This window comes from Aphelocoma coerulescens, chromosome 2 (genome assembly GCF_041296385.1).
Source record: "Aphelocoma coerulescens isolate FSJ_1873_10779 chromosome 2, UR_Acoe_1.0, whole genome shotgun sequence".
NCBI classification, from domain to species: domain Eukaryota; kingdom Metazoa; phylum Chordata; class Aves; order Passeriformes; family Corvidae; genus Aphelocoma; species Aphelocoma coerulescens.
The window spans coordinates 151,761,870-151,774,381 of NC_091015.1; the positions used below are offsets into that span (position 1 = coordinate 151,761,870).

Below are 12,512 nucleotides of genomic sequence, written 5' to 3' on the forward strand. Positions count from 1 at the left end.
TTTAGGAGTTCTCCTTTGGTTTGTTTTTTCTCTTAAAGAATTTTCCCTGTATATGTTGCCAGGGGAACAAATTACTGGGTACTTAAAAAACAAAAAACCTGACCACAGAGAGAGGGGTCCAACTGGCTACTCCCTTTCTCCTGGGGTTTTCTCATGTAGGGCAGGGGATGCAATGAGATTTAAACTGGGAAAAAGGGGTTAGGTTCAGTCCCTGGGGATCTGTTTTTTCTCTGGGCATTCAGAAGGAGAGAGGCTGCCATTGTTGTGGAGGGAATTCGTCAGCGCTGCAGGCTTCTGCTTTCAGCTGCCTTCCTTCTGCCGTGAGTGGAGCTTCCTCACTGGAGCGGCTGTTGCACTGGGACCCTAACACCCCACCTTACTGAAAGAGGGACCTGTTCACCGTCTGCTCGGGTGCCTCAGGGAAAAACCCCGGGATTCCAAGCCTGCCTTTCCCTGCCCCGCTGGGAGCCGGTCACGGCTGCTCTGCCCCCGTGATTGCTTTGAGGCTTCGCTACACTGTAGCTCCGCATGCCCTGCCTGCCCAGACATCCTGGGGTTCCTGCTGCAGCTCCAGGGTTTGATACATCTTGCCTGCCACCCGGGATTTGTGCTCGTCCCTGCTGTTCCAGTTTGCTGTTCCTGAATGTCCGGCCGGGCACTGGGATCGGCTGCCCAGGGAGGTTTGTGAAGCTTTTCTTCCATCCCTCCCTGGCTTGGCCAAGCCGCCAGTGCCGCGTGCTCCCCGAGCTCGCTCCGGAGCGCCCCCTGCAGCCGCGGGGGAACCATCACACCTGCCCTGCTCACCGGGAGCCGCCAGCGCCCCTGCCGGCTGTGAGCGGAACTGCACCCGAGGGGAAAGGGCCCGACAGCCGAGAAGGCTGGGACTGGGTTTGGGATTGTTTGCTGTTACTGCCATAGATACTGTTGTTTGTTTGCCTTGTCATACATATATATATGTATTAGTAAAGAACTGTTATTCCTATTCCTCATATCTTTGCCTGAAAGCCCCTTAATTTCAAAATTATAATAATTTGGAGGGAAGGGGATTGCATTTTCCATTTCAAGGGAGGCTCCTGCCTTCCTTGGCAGACACCTGTCTTTCAAACCAAGACAGACAGGAATGAATTTTTGCCACTGAAGGACATAAATGGTCATTCCTTTTACTAATATCTGCTTCTTGAAAGAAAGGCAACAGCAGATAGAAGGAAACAAATCTGTTAAATGGTTTCTTTCTTTTAAGCGTCTTGATACTAAAAACAAAGCAAACCCACCCCCAAAACCAAACAAGGAAACATGCACCAACACCACACCCTGTAAACCTAAACAAAAATCTAAAACAAAACCACTGAGCTGAATTTACAAGTGTGGACATTCAAAGATATTTCTGATGTGAAAGTAGTCCTCCTGCAATCTCTAAATGCAAAGGATTACTCTCAAAGTTGAAAGAAATAGGTGAACCAGAGTGTGAAAATATTTTAGATCAACAGTTCTTTTTGCTATGGAATAGACACAAGGAAGAATAAATCCTATGTTACTGACTTCAGAAAGTGAAAAAGTTATGTTAGGAAGTGATCCCTACACCAGCAGTGGTAGGAAACAGCATTCTGAGAAAGAAACCAGTAAAATACCCCATATGCATTTGCAAATCACCTTTGGGGTAAATATGTCAGAAGTAGAGATCTTTGTTACTAGAAAGCTGAAGAAAAGAAAAAAACAAAAATACAGGAGGGTGTTCAGCATCAAAAGAATCTTCCTTAAAGTGACTGTGGCTAATAGGTGTGTCTTTGAACAAAAGAAATCCCACCAAAAAAGAACAACAAGAAGACAACAAAAAAAATAACAACAAAAAAGTTTTGAACACAAAACATTTAGAAGACACTGTGGTAATAAATCATAAATATAGAAAGCTGACTTGTAGGCATTTAATCATCACAGCAATCAAAGTAAGCAATATGATGCTTTATAATTCTAGACTGGAAATTAATATTGTCAGACTGAAGCAATGCAAGCAAGCATCTGCCTCAAGTGTTCTAGGCTTTTTCTACAGTGTATAGAGGCAAGTAACTCCAAAGGACTACTCATCCAGTCTTAAAATAAGGAGGAACAGCCACAGTTTGACAGTAAATCCAAGCATTTTAAGGCATATCCTGTTATATAAGAAATTACTGTCACATGATATAAAATACTGCTAGAGCATCTATTCACAAAAGCTTCCAAAAACTCAAAAAATATTTACAGTTTAGTTCTGCACTGGCTGCCTTATAAAGCTCAAAAAATGCTCTATACTGTGTGATGTTTAATTAGTCAGAAATGTGACTGCACTCTTAGGCCTGAGCAGAATGTATTCTGTAATGCTGAGACACTCAGTAGTGCAGCTATTAGTGGTGAAATAATGGCCTATGGAAGATGAATACAGATCCTTCCTTTCTGCGTAAAAGATAAATGGCACCTGAAATGCTAAAGTTAGCAGACAGAAAACATCCTTGTAATACCAGATTCAAAGGCCATTGAAAACTATGGAAAGAATCTGATTAACTTCAGTAGGATCTGATCTGATATTACACACTTCACAGATATTAAAGGGATTAAAAATATTCTTTTAAACGCACACACAATTATTATCATTAATGTTTTGCATTTTAGTGTTCTTACTCAACTACTTTCATTCTCTGTCTTTTTTTCACAACTACTACTTTCATCTTGGTGACATGAAGCAATGGCAGCTGATGAAAATGTTTTAATATGACTAATATTTTGGCCTGACCCTGAGATATACAGCTCATGTCTCTGGCAAATACATGATTGCTCCCTTCTCTTTCTCCTTCACTTTCCTCAAAGATCAAGTTTTCTATTTTGTGCAGAATTTACTGTTAAAAATAAATTATTGCTTATTTAATTGGTGTTTTTCCAGTATGTACTGGGCTCTTCATGCTCTGTCTCTGACAGTTGAGAGAAAATATGCCGTAACAGGTATTTCCTGTTTGCATATTGCTTCTGGCCTGTTGTCAACTTTTCACTCTTCTCCCAGTTTAAGGATAGACCTCTGGCATCTGTTCTATAGCTACATTATTCATGTCATTTATACATGTTCCAAAATTTTCAAATTATAATCTTACTGTTGAATCACCAGAGGTTCTTATCTTCCTGTTACACATATACACAAAGTTTTTGAAATATTCTGCTTTATTATACATCTTTTGCTACTTTGATTTTCAGGATTTGTGGGCTCTGTTTTCTATCATGTTACTTAATTGTAGTCTCAAAGAAGACTGCAGAAACTGAAATGTTGTAATGTTTAAATTAAGAGATACTGTCGTGGTCATTTGCAGAGGCCCAACACCAAAATGAAAGACATAAAGACACATAAAAGACAAAAGACAGACCAAAATTCCGCTCTACCTAGTGATGAAATGTGAAGTCATTTATTTCTTTGTTTACATTAGAGGTATAAAAGAAGCTGTACTTTCACTAGCCCTGGATAATTGGAGGAAAGTAGTGAAGCACAATCAGGCTGAGTTCCCACATTTCATCTGAAATTCATCACTTTCACTCCTTCCTTTCAGAGTAGTGTCCAATTGTGTTAAATAAAAAAATTACCCTTTTCAACCATAAGAAACTCTCCATTATTCCTTAGTTCAGCATAAAATAAATAGTTTCTTGCCTTTCTACTCTGGTCTTGTGAGACCCCAGCTGGAGTATTGCATCCAACTCTGTGGTCCCCAACACAGTAAGGACATCAGCCTGTTGGAGTGAGTCCAGAGGAGTCCACCAAGATGATTAGAGAGGACACCTTCCCTGTGAGGAAAGGCTGAGAGAATTGGGATTGATGTGTCTGGAAAAGAGAAGGCTACGGGGAGTCCTAGTTGTGGCCTTCCAGTACCTGAAGGGAAACTACATGGAAGATGGAAAGAGACTTTTCACAAGGACATGTGGTGACAGGACAAGGGGCAAACTGAAACAGGTTGTTTCGTAGTAGGTTTACATTACATATTAAGAAGAAATTCTTTACTATGAGGGTGATGAGGCACTGGAACAGGCTGCCCAGAGAAGTTGTGGGTGACCTATATCTGGCGGTGTTCAAGGGCAGGCTGGATGGAGCTCTGAACAACCTACTCTAGGGAAAGGTGCCCCTTCCCATGGAGAGAGGGTTGGAGGGTTGAAACTAGATGGCCTTTAAGGTCCCTTCCAATGCAGACCATTTTATGATTCTGTGATTATTTTCTTACAGAAAGAGATTATGAATGTTTAAACCATCAAAATAGTTCTACTATTTCAGATACAAATAACCTTTTGTTTTTGTTTTGCTTTTTTTTCTCCACAAAAAAGGCAAGCTAACAAAAAGAAACAAAACAGACTAATTGACACAGTGGGAAAGAAAAATATCATTGTGAAACCCTTTTCCTTCAGATCCTCTAAATTTTACAAAATTGATAACAACATCCATGCCTTTTAAATGATTGTTTTGGGTAGCCCTAGATAGAAACAATTCTAATATTACCTTTTGTAATACATAATACTAATTAAATAATAATTTTCTTTCTACTTTCAATGTAACATTTCACCTCCTTTAGGTTTTCCCTTCCAGCCTTCCCTCTTTAGTTTGGTGGAGGATGGTATCTCACATACCTTTTGTATTATCATATAAAAATTGTTTTTCTGTTTATATTGGATGGCTTATAGAAGAGTCAAATATAAATTATGCTATCAATGGTATTTTCACTCATTAAATGGCAGATGCAAAATTGTGTAAGAACAGTTGATAAAATGAAATAAAAAACTGTAAGGAACTAATAAGGTTAATCCATTTTTGGAAACATTTTTTTGCTTAAAGGATAAGAATAGAACAGAGAAGAAAATAAAGCATTCAAAGTCTTAAAAGGGTTTGAACATAAAGTATCTGTTGTCATTGAGTAACATTCCTCTTGAGCTAAAAGGGTCGATAAGCCAGTTAAATACTCTTACCCAATTTCACAAAATGGCAAGAGGAAAGTAAAAGCAGATACCTCCCTTGTGTGAGCTTTCTGTTTGTTAATTACAGTGTAGCTAGAGTATGAAGACACCATCTGTTTCACTCAGACAACATTACGTACTCAAAGAAAGTATATGAATACTTGAAACAAAGTTGCGAAGAATTGTCCTTCTCTTTCTTCGGTCTCCTCAAATATGTTTTATTATTGCTTAGTGGAATAATATGTCCATAGAGCAACATTGTTATTTAGGTTGTGTAGCTATTTGCACATTACTTTTACAATCTTAATTTAGGGAAAAAAACTCCAAAGAACTCTGTTATTCTACTAAGGATGTACGCCCAAACTGTGCCACATCATGTATTTGAGAAGGATCGCTGTGATTTTGAGAGTCTGGACTGAAGAGTAAGAGAAATGCTGAGACAGTATGACTTCATGGATCCTTTAAACTGTCATTAGAAGTCAACAGACTGCAACAATATGGAGAAAAAAATAAAAAGCCTCTCCTTTCAGATAAACCTCTAAAATCTCTTTTCACGTAAATCACTGCAAGTGCATCAGGAGCTGTTTTATAACTTTACTCCCATGTACAATCCCTTTTCCTTTAACTACATTCTTGTTCTGCATCAATCTATTTTTCCACTCAGCTTAAATGACTGCCTAAATAAATTCAGTGCATAATGGTCTCCCTCTCTGCCTTCAACATTAAATATAGGAGCATGTCTGAGAATGGAAAGCACATATGTGAGAATCTCTCAGACAGGCTCTGGAAGGAGGTAAGGTGGTTGGTAAAATGGCAAAAATACCTTGGAGCCAAGGGATTAAAACCTCCATTCATGGCTTCAAAAATCAGCTGATGGAGCAGAAGCACTCTTTCACTACAAATAAAATATCTTTCACTTTGTACTCTCATTTACATAATTCATTCTTCCTTCAAATTACTGTATGCACAGACAGGTATTTGTCACATACACAGAAAGAATGAGGGCAGGGGAAAAACAAGGGCTAATACAACTTTCAAGCACAGGAAGCACGGTGAGGTAAATGGTGTTAACAGTAAGAGTCTCTGTGTCAACTCATGTTAAAATTGTTGCTATTGCTACACAAAATGATACTAGACTAGATCTTGGTAATCTTGAAAAAATATATATGCATTTCACTGACCAGAGGAAAAAGAAGGTCAAAATGGCCCTGGCTCAATGATTCCTTCAGTTTCAGCAATAAAATGTCTAAAGGGATTTAAGAACAGCTAGGCAACTGTTTAGACTTGTCATCCTGCTGCCTGTAATAAGATGATACAGCACTAGAAGGCAAAAGGGAGAAAGACAGTGCTGTTCCTGTAGAGCTCTTTTCTGTTTCATCCTATAAACCACAACAGAAATAAAAACTCCCCACAGATGTCCCTGAAAGCAGAAACTTACTGATTAGAAAAGGATGGAACTTTTAACATGCCTACATCACCTCCTTTGTGAAAAACAGTAATCATAATTATAAGCATTCTGGCACTGCCCCAGCTGCCCTTGAAACAAAGCCAAAACTAGCAAAGAACATGATATTTTATTGGGTTTTCTTGTTTATTTGTTTGTTTAAGATAAAGATATCGCTTTACAACAAATCTGTAGGTCTATGCCAATTCTTTCCCTAAAAACATCAGAAATGTTGCCACTGATTTAAAGTGTTTCCAGCACTACAATTATCTGTGAGTGAACTATCTCATAAAATAAATAAAAAATGAAATTAATCAACTTACTTGAAAACTGTATGGCGAATCCAGATTTACTGATATAAAAATCTGTGTCAAACTGGATGGTTACTATGTTGAGTGTACTGTGAATGCCTTCAGGAATAAGGGAGCCACTAATTTCTTTGAGCAACATCTCATTCTCAGGTGGACCATCCCAAACTCGAAGAATGTCATGGGATGCCTCAGTATCAAAAGCAAGAAACTGGAGGCTGAAAGAACACCATGATTTTATTGTCAGCTTTCATATTACTCAACAACGTAACTGTAACAGCAAAACTAAACAAACAACAGAAAAAAGCAAATAAAATTTAACTTCAAAGGGTAATTTTCTATAATGTTTCACACATTTATCTTTAATGCATGAAAGCCCAATACTGAAATGAATTTGAAAGAAAAAAATCTTACAATAATTGAATTTGTACACCATGAAGTAATGTATTGCTTTAGCCATTCAAATAATCTAAAAGCATCTACACAATATTTTCAGAAAAGAGTTTCAGTTTTCCTAAGACAATATTATGTATCACATTCCCCTCAAAACAAATTAACTAAAAAGAACTGCTAAAGGTTGTGTTGGTTTGCATTTTTCTTCATATAGACTTTCACTAAAGAGTTCTCTGCCTCCAGCATTTCACAAAAATATAACCAATTTTAAAGCTCCGTCTTCTGTAGATAATGGTTTTTTTTGCACTCGAATAATATTTGGTTGTTATAGTAAAAAACATTTGTTAAAATTGTAAGATTCATTTTCAGTACCTGACAATATTTCCTGGGTCTACTTCAATCACCCACATGCAATGCAGATTGTTGTCATAGGGAAAAGGATAGCCAGGAGATAAGATTCTTCCTGATGACTCTCCTTTAAACCGTCCTCCACATTCAGCTAATAAAAAACAACATTATGGAATGATTTTCCAGCTAATCATCTGAGCAATCAATTTATACATCTACTCTTTTGTTAAACAGGTATTGGTCAATTAAACTGACCATATACCATAATATTGTAAAGCAGTGTATAAGGACTGCATTCCACTCCTTGCTTCACCTACTTACTCAATGACAATTTCCTTTAAATGAAAACAAAAAAGAAGGAAAGCTACTATAATATTTAAGTCTTGTCTTCTTTTCACTCTCCTATGGTCATAATTGTTCCTGTAAGTAGCTGCAAAACTTAGGAAGTTAATATTGTAAAGAAACAGGAGTGACAAAAACACAAAATAACTTTATATCTCTTTATATTTTAAGTTTCATATATTTTCTTTAATCTATTTCATATAAGTATACTAAATTTTTCTAGCTTATTTATATATAAGTAAAAAAATACTAGTTTTACAATGCCTTTCTGATTAAACTATCTTTTTATGTTGATTATTTGCTGACATTAACAGGATTTTCATGTATTAGGACTTTCAGTATTCACAAATGTTTAAGAATTACTATTTTTTAAACTAAAAAGGAAACACCAATCAGATAAACTTAGATGAGATCTATGCAGAAAGAACTATAAATGTCTGTGTAAATTGATCTGTAAATAGATCATACACATCAGATTTTTACATAGATCTAATAACCCTTAATTTTTTTTTCTTTCTTGCATTCAAAAAATAAGAAATAAAAAAATATGAGTGTAATACCAATGCATGATGGTAGAGGATAGTCCCATGCCCTTCTTTCCCCAGTCATACACTTTAGAAGGCTACTTCCATGGAGTGTGTAACCTGGATTGCATCCATAAATTATAGTACTTCCAGCAAAATGACCTTGGTCACTGATTTTATATCCAAACTGTGGCACACCAGGGTCCTCACAATGTGACAGCTCAAAACCTGTGGGAAGAATAAAATGTTGTATTTACAAAATCAAACAGATAAATACATTAATGGCATTCAAATTTTCTGTTTTTTAGTGGAAATCAGTCTTTTTCAAACTACATGTAACACCTTTAGGATTTCTTCTCTGTTTTTAAGCAGTCTAAGTAGGATAACTGCCTATACATCTTTCTTAGAGCATGACCAAGCTGTGTTATTAATTCAATTTTCCTAAGAGTTCAATTAAAGACAGAAAAAAAATCATTCTAATTATCAATAAGTTTTAAAATGTTATGATAACTTAAAAACGGGCAGGTAAAGGGACTGTCCATTTACTTGTGAATAGACATTTAAAGGCTCATAAACAAAACTTAACAGCAGATTTCTCATTATTTTTCATAGTAACAACGACAGCGCAATAGCACCAGTGGCACCAAAGAAAAACTGCAATTTTCATCAATCCCTACTCTAATCTTTTGTTCAGTAGTTCATAAATTTAAGAACTACATTCAGGAATCAAGGACAATGATGATATAGAGAATTCAAGCCAAACAGCTTGGACATTTTTGAGACTTAGGAGACATGAAGCAAGAAGAAAACAAAATATCAATGCATTATATGGAAATAGGGAGGTATACTAACAAATGAGGAAACATAAACCACAATTTGGGAGAAAATTTTTCTATTCCAAATCAAGTTTTCTGTTATTAACTGTGAAGCAACTCAAAACCTCGCTTTGTTCAAAACCAAATACTTTTACCAATATCATGCAGCTTAGAATGCTTGTAGGCAAAACAAAAAGAGACTTTGCATCAGATTGCTATTCCTATATGTAGGTAATATGGGAGGAAATGAAGGGGTTTTCATTTCTGCTTTGTTCAACAAATCATTCACACAGTATCTGGCCATCTGGTCAACAGTTGGTAGCCTTTCACAATCTCTCCTCAGATGCTGCGTTACTATTCTTGATTGAAAAAAAAATTATTTTATTTTACAGGCAAAATGCTTGCAAATGCATTGTAAATGTTGGATAAGGCTGCTCATGTAAGGGGGAAAAAAAGCATGTCAAATGCTGTATCTTTCTGGTTCTTCCTTCAGCTCATTTCATATGTGACTGAACATGCCTCACCTTTTGAAGAGCCTCCAAAACCTCTAAGCTGAACTTTTCTCATTCCTGAACTATGGTTTCTTAGTACAGTGTGTGCTGCAGAACCTCTGAAAGACATTAAAGTGAGTCCCAGATGAAGAACCATTTTTGATAATGCTGGTCTGGACACTTATTGACCAGTTAGAATTTCCTGTCTTCTAAGACAACTTCTGACCATACTGTGAAAAGAAGTTCAGATCTGCCTTGATCCCCGAGATGTCCTCATTTCTGGACAGCCTCCTTACAGACACAGAACCCAAGTCAGCTTTTTAACTGATCACCTCCCTCTTGAGGGGGAACATGTAACTCCAATGCCTAACCATGGGAACTAGCAGCATTTTTGCTGCCCTAACTGGGTGTGACCAGAGCAGGCAGAGGGCAGAGTGCCTCAGCCAGGGCATGGTGAGGCAGTTTGTGCAGGAGGGCACACAGGGAGAACACCTCTTTGAAGGGTGAAGCTTCCACTGGCCCAGTAGAGAGACTTTGAAGTCCTCATAACTCAGCAAAGGAGCACCAGTTTTTGACCATCTGCAGAGCTCAAGGGTGCTCATCCAACCTGACCCTCAAGGCAGGATGGTGGGCACTCCTCTGAGCAAAGACTGCATCTCTGACTGGGAGGTCTGTACTATCTATCCTAGCTGATGGATCCACCCAGACAGAGCTCAGACTGAGCTCTTTCCTTACATCTAATCTAAACATACCCTCTTTCAGTTTAAGGCCAGTACCCCTTGTCCTATTACTAAATTGTCCTTATAAAGAGTACCTCTCCATCTTTCTTGTAGGCTCCCTTTAGGCACTCCCTTTAGGTCCTATGAGGAGCCTTATTTTTTCCAGGCTGAACAGCCCCAACTCTCTCAGCCTTTCTTCATAGGAGAGGTGCTCCAGGCCTCTGATCCTCTTTGTGGCCTTCATCTGGACTTACTATTTTTCTTCCAATTTTACCAATATCAACAAAAGAAGATTCATCACTATTCAGGCTAAGAATTCTTCAGGCTAGGAAAGTGTAGTCTAATATGAATGTCTCAAAAGACAGGAAATATTACTGATAAGGTTCAAGTGCTGGGCTTGGATGTACCTACATAAATAAGAAAAATTACTTACCTTGACACCTACTACAATAGTAACACAGCACTGAAAGTCCTATCTTTAATCATAGGGTACAGTCCTATTCTAGCACATGCTATTACAGAGTATAATTATGCAATTTTCACCTGGAAAATAATTACATACTCTTTCATTATCTTGAAATATTTTCCTTTCCTTCTGCAAGAATTACGTTATTTTTTAATTAGAATTAGTTTTAAAAACATTATGTCTAGTTTTTAAAAGAACAACTTTTGAACAGGTGAAAAAGGAGTGATTTGAGTACAAGGACAAAAAAACCCTGTTGATAGCTGCATTGCAGAATTACCTTATAACAGTATCCTGCTTGATAAAAATTAGTTCTATGTAATAATTCAGTGATGATGAAATAATTATACACTAAAAAAGTAATATACACTACGTGTCAATAGTCATGTGCTACAATTTTCAGAACCTGACACTTGGTAAATAAAAGTATATAGCTGCTTCCATATACCCTCTAAGCCAGGGATCAGAACCAGTTTTTCTTCTCCTCATCTTTATAGTTTAAGTCCACATATAGGTTTTTGTTAAGAACCTTTCTTTATCACTTTGGTTCCAAATTGGATTATTCTGAAAAATAATCCTAGCTCAGAAACAAAAGCAAACTAACTATCAAAGATGAGTCTTAAGAAGGAGAATTTCCTTTACTTATGAATTATCTTCATTAAGCATTGTTTTTTGGTTGCACTTTTTAAACTACTCACATGCTTCAATATTTTTATGTGCTAAAACAATCAACTGAAACTTACCCTGTTTTTTCTTATGCTTTCCAAAATTGAAAAATAACCCTCTAGGAAAACAAGATCGATTTACATACCAGATTAAAGAAATGACTGTTAAAGCCAGGTTTCAGTATTCTATGTGTTTTGGGTTTTTTGAGGTACAGCTATGAAAATATACTATTTTGATGAGAGATTTGCTCTGAATTTCTTCCATATTTGTCATTTAACTGCATTTTTATCTTATGAGAGAATAATTTTCATTCCTTTAAAAGCATAAATCTATTCCTACTGTTTTCAAATACTTACTGGTATACACAAGTTGAAAACCTTCATCAGTGCCCTCCACGTCCGAGTTAAATTCCAACCATAAATGATTTGAAGTGCTACTTAGTGTCAGGCCTCTTAATGATGCCCCAGTATATGCTCCCAGCAGGTGAGCAGTGTTGTCTTTGCCATCGTAGATCTGTAAAAAATTTGTTTTACAGTTAGGAAGAAAGAAAAAAAGATACATTTTATTTACAAAACAATTCTGTGCATCTGCATTAAGAGGGTGAACAGCTCTGCCAAGGGAGATCTTTGCCAGTCAACCTGAAGTACTATTTGGATATACTATTTGCCTCTCTTGACTTAAATTGGCTTCAGTTTGGTGATTTTTCAAATGCAGTTTAAAATATATCAATTCAATTTTTGCAAAACAATAGAAGTGGGCAGCTCAGTTTTTTTTTAGATCTCTGTGTTTTCTCTTTCACTGTCAGTATTGTAATGCTATCAGTGAATACCTATAATGTGTATCTGCCTCAAGTCTGAGGTGGCATAACAGAAAATCTCACATATCCCCAATTTTGTCTTCTTAAATAAACCTGTGGTAGCTTTTTATCATGTGAAGACAGGTTAAAATATAACTGTGAAGTAAGAAGAGACTAGGAAAGAAATTTAACAACTGCTTCTGTAAATTGAAAGAGTAATGTAATCTATATGTAAATCGTAGTACAGAATTTT

The 12,512-nt window shown here is 36.9% G+C and overlaps 1 protein-coding gene across 3 annotated transcripts in view; it reads right to left on the reverse strand.

Annotated features, from left to right (window-relative positions):
* CSMD3 (CUB and Sushi multiple domains 3) overlaps positions 1-12,512 on the reverse strand; it is a 613,476-nt gene that overhangs the window by 195,234 nt on the left and 405,730 nt on the right. For all 3 annotated transcript variants that reach the window (XM_069006042.1, XM_069006041.1, XM_069006040.1), the window contains 4 exons: positions 11,820-11,976; positions 8,346-8,537; positions 7,468-7,594; positions 6,718-6,920 (listed from right to left, as the gene is read on the reverse strand). In XM_069006042.1, coding sequence (XP_068862143.1) covers positions 6,718-6,920; positions 7,468-7,594; positions 8,346-8,537; positions 11,820-11,976 — 679 coding nt within the window. The remainder of the gene's footprint in view (positions 1-6,717; positions 6,921-7,467; positions 7,595-8,345; positions 8,538-11,819; positions 11,977-12,512) is intronic.